Below are 26,189 nucleotides of genomic sequence, written 5' to 3' on the forward strand. Positions count from 1 at the left end.
AACAAGAATAAATGCAGCCTAATAATTTGGGGTTTAACTGGTCTGGAAATGGAGGAAATACAAAGACAAAGTGGAATTCAATTGGGCCAGTTACCTTTAAGGTATCTTGGAGTGCCACTAACTTCCAAGAAATTAAGTCTATCAGATTGTCTTCCGCTTTTGGAGAAAATCAGAAATAGATTTAACTCTTGGATAGTTAAAAGCCTATCTTTCGCGGGAAGACTACGATTACTTGAGTCAGTAATCTCAGGCATTACGACATCTTGGCTAGCGGTTTTTGTCCTACCCAAAAGTTGTATTAAAAAAATTGACTCCATGAGTTCGACATTTCTGTGGAAAGGGGAAGTAGATTCACGTAGCGGAGCAAGAGTATCATGGGACAAAGTCTCTATTAGAAAATCAGCAGGTGGCTTGGGACTCAGGAACATCAAGGACTGGAATGACATTGGAATCCTAAAACTCATCTGGGCCATGTTCTTCAGAAGCGGGTCATTATGGGGTGCATGGATCAAGAGAAAATATTTAGGCAGGGAAAGCTTCCGGATGATCAGACCTAGCGCTAGACATTCATAAAGCTTTAGGAAGATTCTAAAAGGCAGAAATTTAGCACAAGACTTTATTTCTACCTCTTTGGGGAATGGTCGGTGCACCTGGTTCTGACATGACGTCTGGTCTCCGTTCGGGAGGTTGATTGACTACTTCGGACCCCATGGACCTCAACAACTTGGCATCCCGAAGGCTGCGAAGGTGGCAGACATATATAGAAATGGCACGTGGGTTTTTCCAGCAGCTAGATCTTAGGAAGCTATCAATTTATCCTCTTACTTGACAGGAAAAACGTTGCAGGACCGAGAGGATTCAGTCACATGGTGAGTCAGAAAATCATCTAGCCAAGATTTTATTGCAAAATCTGTCTGGAACTACCTCTACAAGAATATCGAAAAGGTAACATGGGAGAACATAGTATGGTGCAAGCTAAACACCGATTGTGTCTTCTGTGGAACTGAAGAGGAGAGTAGAAATCACTTGTTCTTTCTTTGTCCAGCATTAAAAGATCTGATAATTTTTTCGTTGCATAAATGGGAGACCCTTTCTGTTGAAGTAGAAAAATGAATATGTGATTGGAGGAAAATCTAGATTTTGGAGGAACACAATATTATGTTAAATATTGTGAATCATATTTATTTCCGTTATATCTATATTTCCTTTTATTTCATTTGTTAATTTTCCTATAAATATGTGAGTTATTTTCATTGTAATGGAACAAGAAGAAGAAGAGATGTAGCAATAAAAGTAATTTCGTTTTTTTCTATTTGTCTTATTTTATTTCCGCATTTTATTTCTACACTTTCCACATGTGCTATTGTGGGATTCTGTTCTTTCATGGTTAGGAACACGATGGGACAACAACTCGTATAATTGGGCCGCTTGCATGGCCTGGCAGATCTACATATACACTATATGGCTAGAGAGAAACTCGAGAATCCACTCATCGTGTTATAAGGACATGGCAGCCTTGAGACGAGATACTGATCATTCCTTGAGAGCAAGAATGGCTGCCATCAGATCCAATCACTTTGAGACAGCTTCGTTAATACTCCGGCGTTGGTTTGCCCTCTCCCCTACAGGCTAGTATTCTACTGCATTTGAATGAAAAGTCTCAGCTTGGAACTTTATATTGTTGTTTTAACCTTCCATGTTACACGAATTGCCGATTATGCGGCTGAATTTTGTAAACTCATTTTCGTATAAATCTAATATACAAAAACCATTGACAAAAAAATTATTTGTCATCCGGAAAAATTTGTTTTCATACGAAAGAATTGTTTTTTATACGAAAAGCAATTTTTTTATCCGGGAGAATTGTTTCTCATCCGGAAGAATTGTTTTTTCATCCGGAGAAAACTGTTTTTGTCCGGACAAACTGTTTTTTTTTTCAGAAAGAAAAATCTTTCCCATATGAAAAAAATTCTCCCGGACGAAAATATACTTTTTTCGGATAAAAAATATTCTTTCCCAGATGAAACAATTCTCTCAAAAATATTATTTTCCCGAACGAAAATAGATTTTTCGGATAAAAAAGTCTTTTCTTGAGGAAAAAATAATTCTGTCAGACGAGAAATAGTTCATCTTGATAAAAAAAAAATTATTTTTTTGTGTTCATAAACAGTTATTCCGAATGAAAACAGATTCTTCCGGATGAAAAATAATTATCCCGGATAAAAAAATAGTTTTACCAGATAACACAGTTTCCCAAAAAAATATGTTTTTATGCTGCAAAATTTTTGAAATATTTAATGGTAATATTGAAATTATACAATAAAGTAGAGGTATTTTTGTCAAAAATTTATGAAAAGATATAAATTTCTAATGACGTAACATATTTAGATACTCGTTCTAATTTTTCCTTGTATTTTTTTTATATATGAGTATATGAGTATTGAAATAAGGGAAAATAAAAAAAAACACTAAATTTTCAAATTTTGACAAAAAAAACACACTGAACTTTTTATTTTATCAATAAACATTAAACTTTTTAAATTTGACAAAATAAATACTTAACTCTTCTACGATTTTCAAAATAAACAAAATGAATGATGTGGCACAATGATATGCAAAAAAGTTCAGTGTTTTTTTTATAATCGCAGAAAAGTTCATGTATTTTTTGGATCATTTAAAAAGTTTAGTGTTTTTAAGATACGTTTAAAAATTTTAATGTTTATTTGACAAAAAATAAAGTTCAGTGTTTTTTTGTCAAAATTGTAAAATTTCAGTATTTTTTTAGGATTTTTTCTTGAAATAATAGGTTGTTTAGTTTTGAGACGTTGTACACTATCAATTTGATTTTTTTATAAAATATTTAATGCTTTGAATATTATATAGTGTATAATTTACATACAAATCAATTATATAATAAGTGATATATGTTTTCTAAAAATAAAATAAAAATATGGTTTATTTTATTTAAAATGAAATGTTGATAGATTTTTATAATAAATTTTAAATAAAACTTTTTGTATGTATAATATTATTGGCGAATTTTTTCTATGTAACATAGAAGGTTTTTTTAGTAAATTAGACATTAAAAGTTTTTTTTTTAATTTATATATTTTTATAAAAAATTTAGAGTGGTAGAATGATTCTTTTAGTAATGTAGATAGTTAAGTTTTTTTTAATCAAAAGTAATAATTTTCAATATAAGTTATATAGTTGATGGGTTTTTTAAAATCAAAATTAATAATCAATATATTTTTATAATAAAATTAAAATATAAGGTTTTTGTGTAAATAAAATTGTTGATATTTTTTTTGGCTTATCCCAATTTTAATTCAATTCATTGAATTTACAAGTCAAACAGACCGACCTATAAATTCAGAATAATACCATACGAAAAATATTTTTATCGTTATAATTATTTTTTTGGGTAAAGATCGTTATCGATTTGTCAAAACGAAATCATAATAAATGAACTGCGAAGAAAAATAGAGCAAAAGCTTGATCTGCGAATGAAATCGAATTTAGCTTACAAGATAGTTGACCAAATTCGTGGCCCGTGGCATCATTGTGCTTAAAAATGAATTTGATTAGAAAATTTGGTCCGTTTTATACGAGGCCACATTTTGTGTATTTTTCACATTCCTCGGGGAAACAGAAAATAAGGAAGCGAAACATTTTCTGTACGGACGCAATAAATATGATGGCATCGTATGGTCACTCGAATGGCAAAAAGACAAAACACTGAAAGTAAATAAAAAAAACAAAAGGATCGGGGAAACGTTCTTTGGTCCAGTTTGCCATGCAGGCGGCGACAAGTACGAATCACCCACCTTTTTAGATCCATATTTAAATTCATATTTAAAAAATATATATATTTAAAAAAAAATCTCGAAATTCACCTCTCCAATTATTTACATACGCTAATTGGGAAAAAGCTAAAAAGCTAATCGTACGTTTTTTCCCCTACTGCAGAGTTCTATAAATTTTGTCGTTGTTGGCCTCTGAGTTGCAATTGAATTACAGAAAATGGTGGGTGGTCTGAAGATGGTGTCTCCGCCGCCCCCGTCTCCGGCGAGGGTGCGGCGGTGGGTTTCCGGCGTTTCTGCCGAAGGAGGTGGAGAAGATAAGAGACCCGTTTGCCAGAGCTCTTGCCCAGCGGATCGTACGGATTCCCGTTCCTCTTCAGGTTCTTGACCCTGACTCTCTCTCTCTCTCTTCTTGCATGTTGCGAAAACGCAGCGTTTGATACCATTTTGGTTTCAGATTCCTCGAAATTATCGGTTTGATTTTGGCGAATAATCGCAGATGGAGAAGTTCAACGGATGCGTGATGAGTAGCTGCATCAAGCCACTGGGACAACAGCACTGCGCCAACCCCGTCGTTCTTCTCCATTGTTTCGACAGGTTCTTGACCTGTCCTTTTCTTTTCATGGCAAAAAATAAAAAAAATAAACCGGACAGATACTGGAGTTTGATGTCTGAATTCTTGGTGTTTTTTTCCCTTCTCTAGCTCGTGCTTAGAGTGGCGATGCACCTACCCTTTGCTCGAACAAGCTTGCCTCGAGACTTGGGCTTTAGATGTTCTTGGATGGGGCTTCTCCGAACTCCGTACGTCAATTTGCTGGATTCGTTATAATAATTGGTTTCCGGTTTAGATACAATTTGTGTTGGTTTGCTATTTTGGTTTAGTTTTTGTTGATTTCGTTTACTTGTGTTCTAATCCATTGCAGAGGTCCTTCCGCCGTGCGATGCGGCGTCTAAGCGGCATCATTTGTTCCAGGTAATCTCGGCCGTTAATCTCGCGGTTCGTTTGATCGATGGTTGGTGTTTAAACGTTAATCTCTAGTTCGAATAATCCTAGCTGTGGAAGACGTATATCAAGCGGCCGATGATTTTGGTCGGACCGAGCTTAGGTGCCACCATTGCCGTTGATTTCGCCGCTACCTATCCCGAAGCCGTACGTTCTATCGGCCCTAATCCGCCCCAAACGAAAGGAAGCTAAGTTCTATTTAAACTCGTAACTATTATCTCACAATATGCCAGGTCCAGAAGTTGGTTCTCATAAATGCCAACGCTTATTCAGAAGGCACCGGACAACTAGCAAAACTGCCGAAACTCGTCGCATATGCCGGGGTCGGTCCGAATACGATCGATTTAATTTCATTATGTTGGTAAATTCATATCAAAACATAGATATTATAAGGTTCTAAATCTGAATGTTTATGTATGTATCTTCAGGTCAGACTCTTGAAGTCGTTCCCTCTCCGTCTACTGGCGAACGTATTAGCGTTTCGTTCGGTACCCTTGCCCAAACAGATCGATTGGACCAACGTGAGAAAAATTTCACATTTTACATATCTTGTCACATTATCTTGTTCAAACGTGGATTTTGTTTTTTCTGTCACATTATCTTGTTCAAACCGAGATGGTCGATGTATTCATATGTTATTTGCGTAGGTTGGCCGGTTACACTGTCGAATGTCGTGGTGGGAAATGGCGACGGTCGATTACATGATCAGCGGAGGCTACAACGTCGCTTCACAGATAAAACTCGTACCGAAACATCGATTAAAAATGTATTATAAGTATATATATCTTAGCGAGAAATCGGTAACGCATTTGATTATGTTTTTTCCCTGAATAACTTGCAGGTAAAGCAGAAAACGCTCGTTATATGCAGCGAGAACGATCAGATCGTCAATAACCAGCTCTCGGTCGTAAGTCTTTCTTCCTTTTTTTCGCCTTTATATGTATACAAAGTGTTTGATATTTGTTGCAAGTTAAGGTTATAGTTTAGGTTTCCAAAACCAAAGCTTAACCGGACCGAATGGAGAATCATGTTGCATTTGGTGTTAACCGGCCGTTTGATTTGGCAATAAACCAATTTCATAGGCTTGTGCTGAAGGAAAGGCTCCTACTTTTTTTCTTTTTCTTTGCAGAAATTGCTGTGTGAGTTAAGGAACTCGGTTTTTCGGGAAGTACCAGGTAGCGGTCATCTTCCTCACGTCGAGAACCCCGAGCACGTCGCCGAGCTTATCGCCGATTTCGCCCGGGAAGATCTCCGGTGACATAATCTCCGGCGACCGTACACCCTTAATTGATGTAAATGCAGCCATTGTTGTAATAATTGTGCTGCTTTGCTCGAGTGCCTCGACAATGTTCTATTAGCTGGGGATGTGAGAGCTATATACATGGATGGTTGGTCCATATGAATTTGGATTGGACTAATCTTAATCAATGTATGGTTACGGAAATGACCAAACTCGAATTTTTTTCCCATTAGTGTTGCAAACTAGTTGTTTTAGTATTGTTTTCCGTTGATAATAAATATGTTCACCCGTTTAGTATTTTGTCTAAAATATATTTTTATATGTAGAATATTTGACTATTTTGATTATAAATAAATTTATAAAATTTTAGAGTTACAAAAAATAGTCAAATCTAAAAGAGTCAAACATGTTAAAACGTAGATTTTAAAAAGGGGTTTTATCAAAAATACCCCTATTATGCTACAAAGACTTCACTGCGTACCCCTGCAAAAATAAATAAAAAAACTACTTCAAAACATATCTTTATAATTATGTTATTCCAAAAATACCCATTGGCGTGAGTCCCAATGACAGAAACATTAATGAGAAGAGAGAGAGAAAAGCAGTTTTCGATTTTCTAGAAAAAAATTTAAATATTTTAAAATTTTTAAAACTCCCTCCATCACAAAAAAATAAATATTTTCGCGTGAATTTTAAAAATTTTCGGTGTGACCAGTGTGACTAGTGTGACCAAGTGACTAGTGTGACCAGTGTGACCAATATGACTAGTGTGACCAAAACTAAAATTTGAACGGTGTGACCAGTGTGACCAGTGTGACCAATGTGACTAGTGTGACCAATGTGACCAATGTGACTAGTGTGACCAGTGTGACCAGTGTGACCAAAACTAAATTTTGAACGGTGTGACCAAGTTGACTAGTGTGACCAGTGTGACCAAAATTAAATTTTAAACGGTGTAACCAATATGACGTACCTTTATTTTCGTTGTCAATCCGTTCCATTATCGCTCCGAACATTTATTTGAAATTAAATATGCGCCTCTTGTATATTCTTCGACAGATTTGCTATGCATCTATCTCATTTTCATAAAAAAAAGACCACACGATTCACTCTAACAATCATAAAACTCAAACCCAAAACACAAAGTTCATGCATCGAACCAATCTCTTGTATTAATGAACTTACCCTTCAGTTCTTGTCATTTGTTATGTCTAAGACCGACTCAAGAAGAAGATATGAGGTCGTCGGTGAAGATATGCTCAACGAAATAACCATTTTTCGTTTGTTTTTCTATGTATAAAAATGAAATGAGAAAAGAGAAAATGGAAGAGTTGAGAGAAAGATAAGAGTGGAGAGAGAAAGTTAAGAAAGAAATGAAGAGTTGTCAAAGAATGAAAACGAGAGAGATGAATTCAAAATGAAGAGAGGAGAATCACGTTACTTTTGTGAGAGGGTTAATTATGTCTTTTGTTCCTTTTATTTTTTTTTCCAAAATTTTAGGGTTTTGAAGGGTATACCATGAAGTCTTTGTAGCAAAGTAAGGGTATTTTTGCTATATTGCCTTTTAAAAGAAAAGAAAAGAAGATATAGATAGGGTTTCACCACGCGCAAACAAGAGCGCGTGCTTAGTACTCTCCGATTGTCATCTCTGTAGGGTCTCCTGTAATCTTCACCGTCAATATTTATAATCCACATCTGACCGTCAGTTTTTTAATGATCATATGATACAGTGTGTTCCACGAAACAGCTGATTTTTCCCTTTATTCCGAACCAACCCCCGGTTAGGCTCGTCCATGACCTCCTCTTTTGTTTTCGTGAATTTTTTAGAAAAAACAAATTTTGAAATTTGGAATCATGCATTATGGATCGCTTCATTCGTGAATTCATAAAAGAGAGATTTTCTCGCCGAAGAGGCGAGATTTTCTCGCACTTTCTCCCCGGGAAAACGAGAGGGAAAAGAAACTATGATTTACCCAATTTTTTTTAGAAAACAATCACTGTTTTTCCAAGTTAAAAAACGCAATTAAGCCCCGTGTTTGGCCTTTCTCTCTCTGCCTCAGGCGAAGAACCCAACTCCCTCACGGCTTCGCATCTGCTTCTCCATCTTCCAGGTATAAAAAAAATGAGAGTTCGTGTTTTTTTTGGGCATGTTCTCTGTTTCGCCGAATATTCTTTCGAGAGTATCCGAGTGGTGTTATGGAAGTCAAATGATTTTTGTTGTTTTTGCGCTTATTTTGTCTTTTTTTTCCCCTCTTACCCATTGACTGTCATATATGATCTCAGTACGAGTTCCATATTTAGCGATTAGTGTTGTCTAATCCAACAATTGGAGCTTAAATTTGTGTTAATGGAATATTTTTTTGTTAATTTGTCGTTTTTCCTGCTTTTTGTTCGTATGTGTCGGGTAAATTCTCTGTATGTTTCTCGTTTTTGTAATTTGGCATGCAAAGTTTCGTGTTTTATTTTCCTGAAATGGAATCCGAATTTCACATTGGGGTACGCTTGCTCTTGATTGGTGTTCCTAATCCCAGTGTTCAGTTGGACAATAATTCCTAATCTGAGTGTATTCTAGAATCAAAGGACTAATCTTTTCTTGATTCTTAAGCGTATGTTCTCTCGTATCAATGAACTAGTCTTGTTATCCATATCTTGTTTTGTCTTGTCTTAGACGTCGATGTCTGATAACGGCGTGAAGCATTTGACTTGAAGGACTCTTATATATGTATGGAAGGTGCTATTTTGTTAGCTGAGATTCTCTTGACTGCTTGAAGTGTCATGTCTGAAATTACTATGCCATGGACAACTTGCAGACTTCGTGGGAGGGCTTAGTGCTGAATCTTGAAGAGGGAAGAGAGGGGAACTACCTTTTGGTCTGGTGCGGCAATTTGGCTAGAACAAATGTGAAACTTTTTCAAAACGTAATGCTCAAACAGGCGCAAGACTTTCAGCTGCAGCAAATCAGTGGCTCGGGTTTCAGTGATCTAAGATCCTTGAACGATGAATCCCTAATGGGCATGAACCGGGTGCAAGGAAGTATACATCAAGGGGATGTTCTGCAAGATGCTTGCTCGATCAGTCCAAATCCTCCGCAGGTAGTTGTATCACTATATGATTCTTCTGCTGCCAGTGGAAAAAGCAGCATGAATTCATGGTCAGGACCATACCTGCAATCTGCTTATTTGACAACGAGTCATGTCGAGAAAGATCAGAAAACCATAACCCGGTCACAAGGGTTCGATACTTCTTTTGTGAATACTTGCTCTCGGGATCCTAGTGTCATGCCAGAAGGGTTTCAGGAACAGACTCCCTTCATGTCAAGTTCTGTTCTGGGCTCAAATGGAGACTCTTCATCACTACGGGATCAAGAAAATTTGTTGGGGATGCAACAAACACCTAGAATATCTTCTCAGGGTAGTGTAGCACTGGACCCGCTAGAAGAGAAGATTTTGTACCATATGGATGATAATGTTCAGGATTCTTCTTTTGGCAGAAATAATAGTGAAATCAGTTCCAGTGGATTCAGCTTGAGCGCTCTTATGCAATGTGCACTAGCGGAAGAGACGGGTCCTCTAGATGGTAATGGTGACGATCAGATTCCCAGTGTTCATTCTTTTACTTCAAATCTAGAGAATGCATGTTCAAATGCATCTTGGATGAACCAGAGCTGTCTGGCGTCACTGTCTTCTGTTCATCCATTTCCTAATCTGCATGATTTCCCTCAACACGCAGATCGGGCTAACAGATCTGATATTCCAGGAGAATCTGAGAAGTCTGGTACGGGGCCGGGCTACATAATAAAAGGTCAGACTCATATACAAGAAACCTGCAATTCGTCTCTACCGTCTCGACCAAGTGATCTTTCTACATATGGATTTCGTATGAATGCCCCTATCGGGCAACATCAGTTGGTGGGTGCAGCCAATAAATTTCCTTTGTCATCCTCGATGGTACAGCAAAAACCTTCTGAGGTATATAATGCTCCACCAAATGCTTTGTCCGACCGGAATTCTTCATTCTATTTCTCAAAATCGTCCTTCGACATCCACCAAAATTCTGCAACTGTTGGACAGCGACAGCATAATGAATTCGAGATGGGGTATTTGAAGACTGATGATGACGGTCCCATTGGCGAGACTCGACCTAAGGTAAGCAGCGTGCTTACTGGTCATTCGTACCAGTTTTCTGTTGGAAATTACGTGGAAAAAATAAGTTCTAATGCTTGGAATCCTGACATTGGACCGATTGATTCTGCTATGCAATGCGATGCTGTGAATCAAAATATGGTTGCTTTAAGACAAAAGAAGCGCAAAAGTACTACATTTTCCCAATCACCGTGGCATAATGTTGTCCTGCGAGGTTCAGACATGAGTCGGAGCATCAGGTTCTTTTCCTTACTTTCATAAATGTCAATACTTACCATATACTCTCATATTCTTTGATCCATATTGATGTTAGAACAGTCTTTCTTACAGTTTGTCAGAAGAGAAGTGGGCACTTGCCACAAACAGGCTGTTGGAGAAGGTACCTACCTCCCAAATTTATCATTTGCAGGAGCTTATTCTTTTTTACTTCCTCCTGTTCAAACAACAAACCAGAAAACTGAGATGGAGAGAAAGAAAAACTTATCGATGATAAAATCGGAACATTTGATTGTGGTGTGGTTACTCTCTCTAGGTTGAGGATGATAAGGTCGGCCCAAGTGAGGCGATTCCTCCCTCAAAAAGGAGGCTGATCTTATCGACACGGCTTATGCGACAATTGCTCCCTCCAGCACCATCTTTTACTCTCTCGGGAAATGCTGCTGTTTGCTATGAGAGCATAGTGTACATTGTGGCAAGAGTAGCCCTTGGCGAGGCATGCAGTCTTGCGTGCTATGGACTAAACATGCTTCAATCGCATTCAGACACGAGTGAAAAGTGAGTTCCATCTCGTTATGATTAGGATTCGAATTCTAATATTTTGTTAACCCGGCCTTTGTTTCTTTATATTTGAAGATAAGGTAAACACAAGTTTTATAACTTAGCAGGGGATTTTATCTCGTTTGGCCTTGTGAAAGATATTGACCTTTGCCGTTCGTCCAGGATCTGTGACGAAATGGGAAAGGCCGGTGATAAAGATCAACAATATGCTCAAACGGGCAAAGCGTTCGTCGAGAAAACCCAGAAGCTCGAAAGTGACTTCCAAAGGTACGGACAAAGCGGTTGCCTCTTTGAAACATTTGAACAGCCCAGAATCTCTTGTTGTCTTTGAAGATCATGTTTCTTGTATGTACCTGCCTTTATGCCAATGCTGGTTTGCTTGCATACATTTCATATCGGGGTAACGATATCCCAACTCTTGATCTTGATGCAGACTGGACAAGACCGCGTCAATCGTAGAGATCATAGTAGAAATCCAGGACATAGAGAGATTCTCTGTGATGAACCATTTTGCCAGATTCCATAGCCGGATGTCGAAATCAGTTCCTCGGAGATACGTTACTGGACTACCAATGCCTAAGATACTACTACCCGAGGGAGTACATTGTCTTCCTCTATGACTGTCTTATCCATCCACCGGTTCCCCCTTGTTTTCCATCGGCGTCAGTTATTTTTTTCCCGGGATATCAGCACGGGATCCGGTATTCATAGTCCGGATGCTGAGAACGATGCCCCATCTAACCAGGAAATAGTGTTGTAGCTCGGAAGATAACCACGGAAGCGTAGAATAGAATAGTCGATCATCCTGTATAAAGCTTGTCACTTTTAGAAGTAGAATGTAGAAACAGATGATGCATATATAAGTGGTATTGCAGGTTACATTCTCAGGTCCCGTTTTTGCCGTCTCTCTCGTGGTTTTCTTCCTCCTTTTTTTCAGGGTCTCGGCCCTCGCGTCGCCCAACAGGAGAAATTCTTGCATACATGGTGAAATTGTTCATGTACTTGGTTCCGGTCCGGTCATTTGAGACTTGAAGGTAATTGTTCATAACCAGTGTGATCATTTCAGGTTTTGATTCGATTCGGGTTCGGTTCGATTATATTTGGTTTCAATTATTTCGGTTTTAAAAAACTATAAACTTTCAGTTTCTATAAAAACTTCGATTTGGTTTGATTTAAATTCAGTTTTTTTTAATCGATTCAGTTCAGTTCAGTTTCGATTTTTTCGGATTTAGAAAAATCATAACCATTCGGTTTGTATGTCAGATTCGATCCGGTTATAGTTATATTTTTTTATTCGATTTCGATTGGGCGACTAATAACGGTCACCCGACTACTAGACACTTTTAAAGTCAACCCCAAGATCCGTGAGCATATAAAAATCACGGTTGAAGGCCGACTTTCGAAATTAAGATAGCTTAATTACGGCGTGAGTACGGTATTATTGGTCGATCTCCCGATTCGGTTTACCTAAACCGGGTCGGGATGAAAGGAATCGAGGATCAATTAAAGGGGCATAAACCAATGAGCCATTTGACAAAGCATTTGATCTGGTCAATAGCCAAAATATAACAAGACCGTGAAAAGAAAATGAAATAAAGGAAATACGGGAAGACTTTATGACAATGGTTAATATAGTTTGGGCCTGGGTCTTCGTTAAAGCCCACTTCAAGCCCATTTCGGATATGTATAAATCATTCAACCATTCACTTCGAGCGTCCAACCTAATGGAATCGAATTTTAATTTCATTATTTTTTTTTATGTTGGTCTATTTGTAGGGGAAAATACAATTTGGGTTCGACCGGTAATTTTTTTTTTCCAAATTTCAAATTAAGTATTTTACTTGTACATTTTTTTTTTATCACTAGTCTGCGTGGCTTAAATTGGAGAAACAAATAGCTAACCTGATGTTAAATTTTAGTTTTCCAATATTATATTATATTATATATATATATACACATATGTTTTGATGGAACTTAATAGAAAAATGTAGACATCAATCTATAAATATGTTAGAGATTCGTGACCGAAATTAAAATGAAAAAGGTTGAATGATAAATATAAATAAAAATAAAAATTAATTTGTATTATAACAAACAAGTACTTTTGTGAAAAATATAAATAATAAAAAGACGGGTACTAGAAAAACTTTTACTGTAAAAAAAAAAGATATAATATATAATTGAAATTAAAAATAATATAAAAATCCTAAAAAAATTAAAAATTCAAGTGGCTGTCTATAATATGTTTAAATAAATAAATTGGTCCATACATAAAACGGTTGATCTTCCAAAAATTAAAACAAGATACATAAATTAAAAGAAAAAAGAAAAATATAAAATAGCAAAGAGGGCACATGGTAGGGTTAGCATGGGGGGACTAATAAGTCACAATCACCAATGCCCATAAATTACACGCATATGATTATATGAATATGAATGCATCTAATATTCATATAGACACATGTATAGATATATACATACACATCACTATACAATATACATAACGTATATATGTATGTGACATCATCCACAAAAGACACGATACATATACATACATACATACATACACTCCTTTCCATATATATACCACTTAGATATTTATTTTTTATATTGCTTTTTTATGTCCCCATCTCAGCTTTATATTTTACTTCTTTGTAATTCTTTTGTGTTTTTTTTTCTGTTCTTATTACTTTTCGTCCCACACAATTTTTTAAAAAAAATGTGTAAATTTCCATTTAATAATGAAAGGAAAAAGCAATGAAATTGGACTAACGATTTGCATTATTTTTTTTATGGTATTATAATAAATTGGGTATATACTATATAGTTAATAACCATCTAAAGTTATATAGTACAACTGGCAAAAACATCAATATAGGATATAAGATATGGAATATATATCTCCGGTTTGGATCGAGGTTATAACCAAAATTCATGTTGAAAGTGATATAAGATATAGCTTCAGCAGTTACTGACATATTCTAATAAAACAACGTTAAAATATGATATTAAAAAAAGAATATATCACAGAGTATATTTAATGAGTGACGAAACTATGATATGTCGGTCCATCATTAGCTATCTCTTTCTTTATATATATATATATATATATATATATATATATATATATAGCTTCATCATTCCTGTGCATCCTGGTTTCACGTATTTATGCTGCTGCATGTACAATTATACACACATATATATATAATGATCAATTAATGAGCTGGAAAACTCGTATAAACATCATAAGTAATTATATTTTTGATTTAATCAAACATTTCCAGACACAATGGATTTGAGAAACGACGAAACGTTTTCATATACGTATAAGAACAGTCGGTTCAAAATGCATTACATGAAAATAACACAAAGATAAGAAAAAATTAATAATAATAATAATAATAACATACATAGAAATTATAACACCGCATTCGCATGGTCATCATCAGATCCATAGATCTCGACCAGCTTCTGCAACGCCAAGACTTGCTTTCTCAACCTGATTATGTAATCCGCCGTCTCTCTGAACAGCTCCTCCGTCGCTCCTCCGTCGTCGACTACTACGTCCGCCGTCGCCCGAGGAACAAGCCTCTTCAGCGCCCGGAGCTTTTCCGACAGCCTCCCTCCTCCGCCGCCGCAGCACGTGCCGAGATTCCTCTCACGTGACACATTTGTTAACTTGTTGCTTCTTCTTCTTCTTATCGTGGGTTTCGGTCTCTGAGTCTTTAGGGTTTTCATCGAGATCGAGAGAGAGTGAACGGGGGTTTCATGGTATACGTATATGTAAGGTTGGTGATATGGAATAGCCCTCGGGGTTGTAAGTTATTACGAGAGTACCACTGAAAGGCATCGGAGATATCTTGTGATTCCATATATGAGGCTTCATCTCTCTCTCTATATATATATTCCCCCTCCGCCTCCCATCACACGCCTAGATCCAAATCCTCGCCCCCCTATTCATTCCTCGAGTAAAGTTTCAGTTTCACCTCCTCCTAGTCGCCGGTCATCTTCCCGACTTCGCGATAAGAGAGGGAACCGTAATTCCTCGTAGCCCACTTCTTCGATGTCTCAAACGATCGAAGGACCCTCGCCCTCCTCATCCCCTCCTCTGATTCTACCAGACTCTGGCCAATATGCCAAAGAATACCCCCTCTACCTAACCCTAGGTCACATCCACTCCACAGGCCAAAATCTCCACTACCCACCTAAAGGTGCGATTCGGAGATGGATCTGTCATCGAGGTGGAGGGTCGTGGAACTGTCATCACCCATTCTTCTCTCTCCGCCACTACTAAATCCCTAGTTCAGGCCACTTCTCACTCCTCTCCTACAGGCCCTTGTACCTCGACCTGAGGGAATATGGGTTCGGTCTCTGATACTTCCGCAAAGAAAAAATTCTCTACTACGGTCCCAACAACTCAAGGGTCGAAACCTCCACACTCAAAACCCTCATAGGCCAGCAAAGTTAGGGGTCCAACCTATGAATTGAAGCGTATTGATGATGCAGAATTATCGGAAACAGGAAGAATACGAGTAAAGATCCCTAACTCAGTTATCGAATCCGGTGCTCTACAGTACCAAGAGTATGTAATCTGCTCCTTCTATGGTACTATCCCCCGTATGTCTAAGATACATGATGTATTCAACTACTTGTAGGGCAAGGATCAAAGAGTAGATATCCATCACTTATCATGGAGCTCTCTGTTGGTAAAAATTCCATCGGCGAAGATTAGAGAAGCTGTAGTGGAACAAGAACTATGGTATGTTGGTAACCATGCTTGCTTTGTCCGAAAATGGACCCCAGAAACAGTCCGAGAACCTCCATCTCTGAAATCAGCCCCGAATGGGTACATTTCACAAATGTCCCCCTCAACTTGCTAAGAGAATGAATTAGCTATATTGCGGGAACAGTGGGAGAGCCGAGAGCTTATAAACCTATCGAGAGCATAAATTCGGTGGATGTCAAGGTTGAAGTCGATCTCACTAAGGACCTGCCAACTGAAGTTGAAATCGAATTGGAAGATGGAACTGTCGACACCATAGATGCTCTGTACAGATGGATCCCGCCTAAGTGCAATATGTGCAAGGAATTCGGACATGTCGAGAAGTTCTGTTCCAAGAGAACAACTCAGCCTCTAGTTATTATGCATCCTCAACACTCTTTGGCAATCCCTTCTAAATACGCTGAAGCAATCCCTAGAAACTCAGACATCTCACTCAACCAACCACTTATCATAAATCCACAAATTTTCCCACCCAACCAGATTACACAGCAGCTACCGACTCCACCTAGTCAGAACATCCCGCAACCATCACCCCAATCACCTATATGTCAACCAGACACACTTGACAAACATCCTAACCATCCCTATAACCCACTCATATCACACGCACCACAAAACCCGACCAACCCAACCGTGAGTTCCCCTGCAGGAAAGGACCCCTTACCATCGCCTCCACAATCAGGGGAGGCGGGGAGAATATCTAACCCCTAAATTTGTGTAATAGAAGGTTTCTTTTGGAATGTTAGAGGCCTAAATGATGGTTGTAAACAAGTCAAGTTACGACATTTCTTTGCAACACAAAAACCGATTTTTGGAGCATTGTTTGAGACACACATTCAGGAACCAAATGCAAACAGAATACTCGCAAAGTTGGGAGAAGATTGGTCAAGATTGGATAACTATCAAGAAAGCAATCTAGGTAGAATATGGGTTCTATTCAGAGGAGAGGCCTCGGCTCAATTGCTCAAACGCACTGCAAACGAGATAACTGTTGAGATGACAGTCCAAGGGTGGTTGCCTTTCATCCTATCAGCTATTTATGCTCCCAATCAAGTAGCTGATAGAGATGCCCTATGGAGCCAGCTTCTTCAAACTCACCAGCAGTTTGTACAGCCAAGAGGTGGAGCATGGATCCTCGGAGGGGATTTCAATGAAATCCTCTTACTAGCACAGCACTCTGCCCCGTCTTTTAGCCATCAAACCCCGACTATGACACGCTTCGCCAATTTCTTGTACACTCTTGGCCTCCATGATCTACCATATCGAGGATCACTCTTTACTTGGACAAACAAGCAAGTGTTGAATCCTATAGCAAAGAAACTTGATAGAGTTTTGGTCAATAACTCTTGGAGACTACTATTCCCTGATAGCTCAGCCATTTTCAGACCCCCTCATCCCTCCGATCATTGTCCAAGTCTAGTCCGTCTGTCAAGACAACTCCTGTCTAGTCCTAAACCTTTCAAAATATTCAACTTTGTCCTTGGCCATCCTGATTTTCTCCCAACTATCTAAACCTCTTGGAGTATGGTTGAGAGAAATGCAACTACTCTTTCTGCTTTCTATAGGAAGCAAAGGCAACAAAAAATCCCTATTAAAAGCCTGTCTAAACAAAACTTCAGTGAAATTACTAAAAGAGTTAATGAGACTCACAATATTCTTCTTTCTGTGCAGGAAAAGGTACTAAGACATCCATCGACTTCTAATTTCCAGCAAGAACAAGAGAGTTTACAGAGATGGGAATACTTATCCAAGATTGAGGAAGCTTTCTTAAGCAAAAATCAAGGATTCATTGGCTTCAAATAGGAGACAAAAATAATAAATTTTTCTACTGAAGCATCCTTGCTAGGAGATCGAGGAATTTCATCTCCTATATAAGGAACCATGATGGCTCAAGATTGGAAAAGCTAGAAGAGATAGCGGCGACAGCAGTAGACTTCTACACAAACATCTTAGGGAGGGAACATCATTCAGGATCAATCGCATCGATCATGGATATACAAAGGCTGCTAACAAATGGCCAGACAACAATGTCTCTGAACCAGAACGTGCATTTTACTGAAGAAGACATCAGGAGAGTCACATTCTCTATGGCACTAAACAAGATCCCTGGTCCGGACGGTTTCATGGCTGAATATTATCGCAGAGCTTGGAGCATTGTTGGGGGCGAGTTCACAACAAGTATTCTGCACTTCCTTCAAACGAGGAGAAATGCCTAGTTGTGTGAATGTTACTGCCCTCATCCTCATCCCAAAAACACAAGGGGCTGAGACGTTCGCCGAATTTCGACCAATCGCTTGCTGTAACTTCATATACAAAGTGATAGCAAAGCTCCTTGCAAACTGTATAAGGCCAACCCTCCCGTTTTCAATAGGCATTCGATTCCATACATTGGGATTTCATTCTCACTACTATGAAAGCCATGAATTTAGATCCCCATCTAGTCTCACTGATCGAAACCTGCATATCACTACGCCGACCTACTCAGTTTGCATCAATGGTGGTATGTTTGGCTACTTTCAAGGGAAAAGAGGATTAAGACAGGGATGTCCATTGTCTCCTTACCTGTTTGTTATCTGCATGAATATATTATCGTTAATGCTTAAGGAAGGTGCAGAAAACGGGGTATTTGGGTATCATCTGGAGAGAAGATAAGATCACTCATCTCAGTTTTGCTGATGATTTGCTAATTTTCTCGGATAGGGAGGTCAGATCTGTGCAAGGTATACTTTCTATTCTTCATAAGTTCTTCCTGATCTTGGGTCTTTCGATAAACAAGAATAAATGCAGCCTAATAATTTGGGGTTTAACTGGTCTGGAAATGGAGGAAATACAAAGACAAAGTGGAATTCAATTGGGCCAGTTACCTTTAAGGTATCTTGGAGTGCCACTAACTTCCAAGAAATTAAGTCTATCAGATTGTCTTCCGCTTTTGGAGAAAATCAGAAATAGATTTAACTCTTGGACAGTTAAAAGCCTATCTGTCGCAGGAAGACTACGATTACTTGAGTCAGTAATCTCAGGCATTACGACATCCTGGCTAGCGGTTTTTGTCCTACCCAAAAGTTGTATTAAAAAAATTGACTCCATGAATTCGACATTTCTGTGGAAAGGGGAAGTAGATTCACGTAGCGGAGCAAGAGTATCATGGGACAAAGTCTCTATTAGAAAATCAGCAGGTGGCTTGGGACTCAGGAACATCAAGGACTGGAATGACATTGGAATCCTAAAACTCATCTGGGCCATGTTCTTCAGAAGCGGGTCATTATGGGGTGCATGGATCAAGAGAAAATATTTAGGCAGGGAAAGCTTCTAGATGATCAGACCTAGCGCTAGACATTCATGGAGCTTTAGGAAGATTCTAAAAGGCAGAAATTTAACACAAGACTTTATTTCTACCTCTTTGGGGAATGGTCGGCGCACCTGGTTCTTGTTGGTTATATGACTCAAGAGCAGTTTTTGATCAGTTATTTGGAAGTTTTTAATGATGCAGTTAAAGTTAGAAGTTTCTATCGGTTACTAGAATTGTGACTATAAATATATGTAGTTATGGGTTGAAGACATTATTGCAGAATAGTTTTTTTTTTCTGTAATCCTCTTACGAGAGTAAAAGTGTGTTTGTTGTGTGAGTGTTTGGTTTATAAAAGTTATCATGGTATCAGAGCGTATATGATCTTTTTGGGATTTGTGGGAGTATGGGTAGGAAAAAACGATTTGATTTGGGTTTTTGTTTTTGGGTTTGTAAGAAAAAGAAGAGATTGTTTTCTCGTTTGTTTAGAGTAGAGAGTGCGAAGAAGGGTCACTTTCTAAGAGAAACATCGAGGAGCAACGTCGAAGAATGATGCGTTACGGTGGAGTTTGTGAAACTAACAAGATACGATCTTGTATGGTTCAGTAAGACGATGAAGAAACTGCGACTTCGGTGGTTTCGGAAATCGCAGAATATTGCAAGGAAAAAAAAAGATGAAGCTTCCGAGGAAGAGCAATCTAAAGAAGAAGAAACTCGAACCAGAATTTGGTCGGTAAGATGTTTTGGGAAGGGTTGTATTTTCAATACAATCTAATGTGTTTGTTTTTGAAGAAAAAAAAAGAACGAAGATTAACTGGAGGAAAGTCGTGACAACGAAGACGACGATTCTGATGGAGTTGAAGATGATTGTAAGTTTTGTCGGGTTTATGCCTCAATAAGGTAAACCTGGAAGTTGCGAACTCGAGAAAGGGCAGTGTTGCACTCGAGAAACATGTTGGAGAACCCGAGATGGGGCAGTTTTGCACTCGGAAGAAAAAAATGGATTGTTGCTGCGAAGAAGATGAAGAAGAAGAATTTAGGAGTTGTTTTTGGAAAAGCTCTCGAGTCAAGGAGGAATGTTGGTTATATGACTCAATAGCAGTTTTTGATCAGTTATTTGGAAGTTTTTAATGATGCAGTTAAAGTTAGAAGTTTCTATCGGTTACTAGAATTGTGACTATAAATATATGTAGTTATGGGTTGAAGACATTATTGCAGAATAGTTTTTTTTTTCTGTAATCCTCTTACGAGAGTAAAAGTGTGTTTGTTGTGTGAGTGTTTGGTTTATAAAAGTTATCAGTTCTGACATGACGTCTGGTCTCCGTTCGGGAGGTTGATTGACTACTTCGGACCCCATGGACCTCAACAACCTGGCATCCCGAAGGCTGCGAAGGTGACAGACATATATAGAAATGGCACGTGGGTTTTCCCAGCAGCTAGATCTTAGGAGGCTATCAATTTATCTTCTTACTTGACAGGAAAAATATTGCAGGACCGAGAGGATTCAGTCACATGGTGAGTCAGAAAATCATCTAGCCAAGATTTTATTGCAAAATCTGTCTGGAACTACCTCTACAAGAATATCGAAAAGGTAACATGGGAGAACATAGTATGGTGCAAGCTAAACACTCCTAAACATGCCTTCATAACTTGGCTATTCATTCATAACCGCTCTCCCATGAAAGATCGGATGAAGACGTGAAGAATACAGATAAACACCGATTGTGTCTTCTGTGGAACTGAAGAGGAGAGTAGAAATCACTTGTTCTTTCTTTGTCCAGCGTTAAAAGATCTGATAATTTTTTCGTTGCATAAATGGGAGGCCCTTTCCACATGTACTATCGTGGGATTCTGTTCTTTCATGGTTAGGAACGCGATGGGACAACAACTCGTATAATTGGGCCGCTTGCATGGCCTGGCAGATCTACATATACACTATATGGCTAGAGAGAAACTCGAGAATCCACTCATCGTGTTATAAGGACATGGCAGCCTTCAGAGCAAGAATGGCTGCCATCAGATCCAATCACTTTGAGACAGCTTCGTTAATACTCCGGCGTTGGTTTGCACTCTCCCCTACAGGCTAGTATTCTACTGCATTTGAATGAAAAGTCTCAGCTTGGAACTTTATATTGTTCTTTTAACCTTCCATGTTACACGAATTGCCGATTATGCGTCTGACTTTTGTAAACTCATTTTCGTATAAATCTAATATACAAAAACCATTGACAAAAAAAAATTATTTGTCATCCGGAAAAATTTGTTTTCATACGAAAGAATTGTTTTTTATACGAAAAGCAATTTTTTTATCCGGGAGAATTGTTTCTCATCCGGAAGAATTGTTTTTTCATCCGGAGAAAACTGTTTTTGTCCGGACAAACTGTTTTTTTTTCAGAAAGAAAAATCTTTCCCATATGAAAAAAATTCTCCCGGACGAAAATATACTTTTTTCGGATAAAAAATATTCTTTCCCAGATGAAACAATTCTCTCAAAAATATTATTTTCCCGAACGAAAATAGATTTTTTGGATAAAAAAGTCTTTTCTTGAGGAAAAAATAATTCTGTCAGACGAGAAATAGTTCATCTTGATAAAAAAAATTATTTTTTCGTGTGCAAAAACAGTTATTCCGAATGAAAACAGATTCTTCCGGATGAAAAATAATTATCCCGGATAAAAAAAATAGTTTTACCAGATAACACAGTTTCCCAAAAAAATATGTTTTTATGCTGCAAAATTTTTGAAATATTTAATGGTAATATTGAAATTATACAATAAAGTAGAGGTATTTTTGTCAAAAATTTATGAAAAGCTATAAATTTCTAATGACGTAACATATTTAGATACTCGTTCTAATTTTTCCTTGTATTTTTTTTTATATATGAGTATATGAGTATTGAAATAAGGGAAAATCCAAAAAAAAACACTGAATTTTCAAATTTTGACAAAAAAAACACACTGAATTTTTTATTTTATCAATAAACATTAAACTTTTTAAATTTGACAAAATAAATACTTAACTCTTCTACGATTTTCAAAATAAACAAAATGAATGATGTGGCACAATGATATGCAAAAAAGTTCAGTGTTTTTTTTATAATCGCAGAAAAGTTCATGTATTTTTTGGATCATTTAAAAAGTTTAGTGTTTTTAAGATACGTTTAAAAATTTTAATGTTTATTTGACAAAAAATAAAATTCAGTGTTTTTTGTCAAAATTGTAAAATTTCAGTGTTTTTTAGGATTTTTTCTTTAAATAATAGGTTGTTTAGTTTTGAGACGTTGTACACTATCAATTTGATTTTTTTATAAAATATTTAATGCTTTGAATATTATATAGTGTATAATTTACATACAAATCAATTATATAATAAGTGATATATGTTTTCTAAAAATAAAATAAAAATATGGTTTATTTTATTTAAAATGAAATGTTGATAGATTTTTATAATAAATTTTAAATAAAACTTTTTGTATATATAATATTATTGACGAATTTTTTCTATGTAACATAGAAGGTTTTTTTAGTAAATTAGATATTAAAATTTTTTAAAAATTTTATATATTTTTATAAAAAATTTAGAGTGGTAGAATGATTCTTTTAGTAATGTAGATAGTTAAGTTTTTTTAATCAAAAGTAATAGTTTTCAATATAAGTTATATAGTTGATGGGTTTTTTTTTTTAAATCAAAATTAATAATCAATATATTTTTATAATAAATTTAAAATATAAGGTTTTTGTGTAAATAAAATTGTTGATATTTTTTTGGCTTATCCCAATTTTAATTCAATTCATTGAATTTACAAGTCAAACAAACTGACCTATAAATTCAGAATAATACCATACGAAAAATATTTTTATCGTTATAATTATTTTTTTTTTGGGTAAAGATCGTTATCGATTTGTCAAAACGAAATCATAATAAATGAACTGCGAAGAAAAATAGAGCAAAAGCTTGATCTGCGAATGAAATCGAATTTAGCTTACAAGATAGTTGACCGAGTTCGTGGCCCGTGGCATTTTATACGGAAAACGCTTGGATCATTATGAATTTTATACGAGGCCACATTTTGTGTAATTTTCACATTCCTCGGGGAAAAAGAAAATAAGAAAGCGAAACATTTTCTGTACGGACGCAATAAATATGATGGCATCGTATGGTCACTCGAATGGCAAAAAGACAAAACAGTGAAAGTAAATAAAAAAACAAAAGGATCGGGGAAACGTTCTTTGGTCCAGTTTGCCATGCAGGCGGCGACATGAACGAATTACCCACCTTTTTAGATCCATATTTAAAAAATATATATTTTAAAAAAAAAATCTTGAAATTCACCTCTCCAATTATTTACATACGCTAATTGGGAAAAAGCTAATCGTACGTTTTTTTACCTACTGCAGAGTGCTATAAATTTTGTCGTTGTTGGCCCCTGAGTTGCAATTGAATTACAGAAATGGTGGGTGGTCTGAAGATGGTGTCTCCGCCGCCCCCGTCTCCGGCGAGGGTACGGCGGCTACAGGTGGTGGCGAACGGCGGTGGGTTTCCGGCGTTTCTGCCGAAGGAGGTGGAGAAGATAAGAGACCCGTTTGCCAGAGCTCTTGCCCAGCGGATCGTACGGATTCCCGTTCCTCTTCAGGTTCTTGACCCTGACTCTCTCTCTCTCTCTCTCTCTTCTTGCATGTTGCGAAAACGCAGCGTTTGATACCATTTTGGTTTCAGATTCCTCGAAATTATCGGTTTGATTTTGGCGAATAATCGCAGATGGAGAAGTTCAACGGATGCGTGATGAGTAGCTGCATCAAGCCACTGGGACAACAGCACTGCGCCAACCCCGTCGTTCTTCTCCATTGTTTCGACAGGTTCTTGACCTGTCCTTTTCTTTTCATGGCAAAAAAAAAAAAAAGAAACCGGACAGATACTGGACTTTGATGTCTGAATTCTTGGTGTTTTTTTTTCCCTTCTCTAGCTCGTGCTTAGAGTGGCGATGCACCTACCCTTTGCTCGACCAAGCTTGCCTCGAGACTTGGGCTTTAGATGTTCTTGGATGGGGCTTCTCCGAACTCCGTACGTCAATTTGCTGGATTCGTTATAATAATTGGTTTCCGGTTTAGATACAATTTGTGTTGGTTTGCTATTTTGGTTTAGTTTTTGTTGATTTCGTTTACTTGTGTTCTAATCCATTGCAGAGGTGCTTCCGCCGTGCGATGCGGCGTCTAAGCGGCATCATTTGTTCCAGGTAATCTCGACCGTTAATCTCGCGGTTCGTTTGATCGATGGTTGGTGTTTAAACGTTAATCTCTAGTTCGAATAATCCTAGCTGTGGAAGACGTATATCAAGCGGCCGATGATTTTGGTCGGACCGAGCTTAGGTGCCACCATTGCCGTTGATTTCGCCGCTACCTATCCCGAAGCCGTACGTTCTATCGGCCCTAATCCGCCCCAAACGAAAGGAAGCTAAGTTCTATTTAAACTCGTAACTATTATCTCACAATATGCCAGGTCCAGAAGTTGGTTCTCATAAATGCCAACGCTTATTCAGAAGGCACCGGACAACTAGCAAAACTGCCGAAACTCGTCGCATATGCCGGGGTCGGTCCGAATACGATCGATTTAATTTCATTATGTTGGTAAATTCATATCAAAACATAGATATTATAAGGTTCTAAATCTGAATGTTTATGTATGTATCTTCAGGTCAGACTCTTGAAGTCGTTCCCTCTCCGTCTACTGGCGAACGTATTAGCGTTTCGTTCGGTACCCTTGCCCAAACAGATCGATTGGACCAACGTGAGAAAAATTTCACATTTTACATATCTTGTCACATTATCTTGTTCAAACCGAGATGGTCGATGTATTCATATGTTATTTGCGTAGGTTGGCCGGTTACACTGTCGAATGTCGTGGTGGGAAATGGCGACGGTCGATTACATGATCAGCGGAGGCTACAACGTCGCTTCACAGATAAAACTCGTACCGAAACATCGATTAAAAATGTATTATAAGTATATATATCTTAGCGAGAAATCGGTAACGCATTTGATTATGTTTTTTCCCTGAATAACTTGCAGGTAAAGCAGAAAACGCTCGTTATATGCAGCGAGAACGATCAGATCGTCAATAACCAGCTCTCGGTCGTAAGTCTTTCTTCCTTTTTTTCGCCTTTATATGTATACAAAGTGTTTGATATTTGTTGCAAGTTAAGGTTATAGTTTAGGTTTCCAAAACCAAAGCTTAACCGGACCGAATGGAGAATCATGTTGCATTTGGTGTTAACCGGCCGTTTGATTTGGCAATAAACCAATTTCATAGGCTTGTACTGAAGGAAAGGCTCCTACTTTTTTTTGTTGCTTGCAGAAATTGCTGTGTGAGTTAAGGAACTCGGTTTTTCGGGAAGTACCAGGTAGCGGTCATCTTCCTCACGTCGAGAACCCAGAGCACGTCGCCGAGCTTATTGCCGATTTCGCCCGGGAAGATCTCCGGTGACATCATCTCCGGCGACCGTACACCCTTAATTGATGTAAATGCAGCCATTGTTGTAATAATTGTGCTGCTTTGCTCGAGTGCCTCGACAATGTTCTATTAGATGGGGATGTGAGAGAGCTATATACATGGATGGTTGGTCCATATGAATTTGGATTGGACTAATCTTAATCAATGTATGGTTACGGAAATGACCAAACTCGATTTTTTTCCCATTAGTGTTGCAAACTAGATGTTTTAGTATTATTTTCCGTTGATAATAAATATGTTCACCCGTTTAGTATTTTGTCTAAAATATTTTTTTATATGTAGAATATTTGACTATTTTGATTATAAATAAATTTATAAAATTTTAGAGTTACAAAAAGTAGTCAAATCTAAAAGAGTCAAACATGTTAAAACGTAGATTTTTAAAAAAAAAAAAAAGAAAAGAAGATATAGATAGGGTTTCACCACGCGCAAACAAGAGCGCGTGCTTAGTACTCTCCGATTGTCATCTCTGTAGGGTCTCCTGTAATCTTCACCGTCAATATTTATAATCCACATCTGACCGTCAGTTTTTTAATGATCATATGATACAGTGTGTTCCACGAAACAGCTGATTTTTCCCTTTATTCCGAACCAACCCCCGGTTAGGCTCGTCCATGACCTCCTCTTTTGTTTTCGTGAATTTTTTAG

At 37.5% G+C, this 26,189-nt stretch overlaps 3 protein-coding genes and 1 pseudogene across 10 annotated transcripts; 3 read left to right on the forward strand and 1 right to left on the reverse strand.

The window, feature by feature from the left end:
* The first annotated feature begins 3,969 nt into the window (after nt 1-3,969).
* Nucleotides 3,970-6,300, forward strand: LOC104822873 (annotated as a pseudogene).
* Nucleotides 6,301-7,877: 1,577 nt separating this feature from the next.
* LOC104822898 lies at nt 7,878-12,040 on the forward strand. 7 transcript variants are annotated; one of them, XM_010554289.2, is made up of 7 exons: nt 7,878-8,157; nt 8,857-10,014; nt 10,117-10,427; nt 10,507-10,567; nt 10,721-10,962; nt 11,128-11,232; nt 11,399-12,040. In XM_010554289.2, exons 2-7 carry the CDS (start codon nt 8,968-8,970, stop codon nt 11,583-11,585), a joined length of 1,953 nt encoding a protein of 650 aa, XP_010552591.1. In that variant the 5' UTR covers nt 7,878-8,157; nt 8,857-8,967; the 3' UTR covers nt 11,586-12,040. The 7 variants fall into 7 exon arrangements, with proteins under 7 accessions (XP_010552591.1, XP_010552599.1, XP_010552607.1 ...); XM_010554297.2 differs by having other exon boundaries at nt 8,857-9,622; nt 9,776-10,427; XM_010554305.2 differs by having other exon boundaries at nt 8,857-9,622; nt 9,803-10,427.
* Nucleotides 12,041-14,382: 2,342 nt separating this feature from the next.
* On the reverse strand, nt 14,383-14,703 carry LOC104825781. The gene has a single exon (XM_010558167.1). The coding sequence runs from the start codon at nt 14,701-14,703 to the stop codon at nt 14,383-14,385; it is 321 nt and encodes a 106-aa protein (XP_010556469.1).
* Nucleotides 14,704-23,447: 8,744 nt separating this feature from the next.
* Nucleotides 23,448-25,757, forward strand: LOC104822884 (monoacylglycerol lipase ABHD6-like). 2 transcript variants are annotated; one of them, XR_773275.2, is made up of 10 exons: nt 23,448-23,667; nt 23,793-23,890; nt 23,998-24,095; nt 24,218-24,267; nt 24,349-24,444; nt 24,531-24,620; nt 24,726-24,818; nt 24,906-25,024; nt 25,100-25,165; nt 25,386-25,431. XR_773275.2 is itself a non-coding variant. In XM_010554239.2 (10 exons), the coding sequence occupies exons 1-10, from the start codon at nt 23,485-23,487 to the stop codon at nt 25,512-25,514; spliced, it is 999 nt and encodes a 332-aa protein (XP_010552541.1). In that variant the 5' UTR covers nt 23,452-23,484; the 3' UTR covers nt 25,515-25,757. The 2 variants fall into 2 exon arrangements, 1 of the variants encoding a protein (XP_010552541.1); XM_010554239.2 differs by having other exon boundaries at nt 23,452-23,667; nt 24,906-25,001; nt 25,386-25,757.
* The last annotated feature ends 432 nt before the right edge of the window (nt 25,758-26,189 follow it).

Source organism: Tarenaya hassleriana, unplaced genomic scaffold (assembly GCF_000463585.1).
Source record: "Tarenaya hassleriana unplaced genomic scaffold, ASM46358v1 Cleome1, whole genome shotgun sequence".
NCBI lineage: Eukaryota > Viridiplantae > Streptophyta > Magnoliopsida > Brassicales > Cleomaceae > Tarenaya > Tarenaya hassleriana.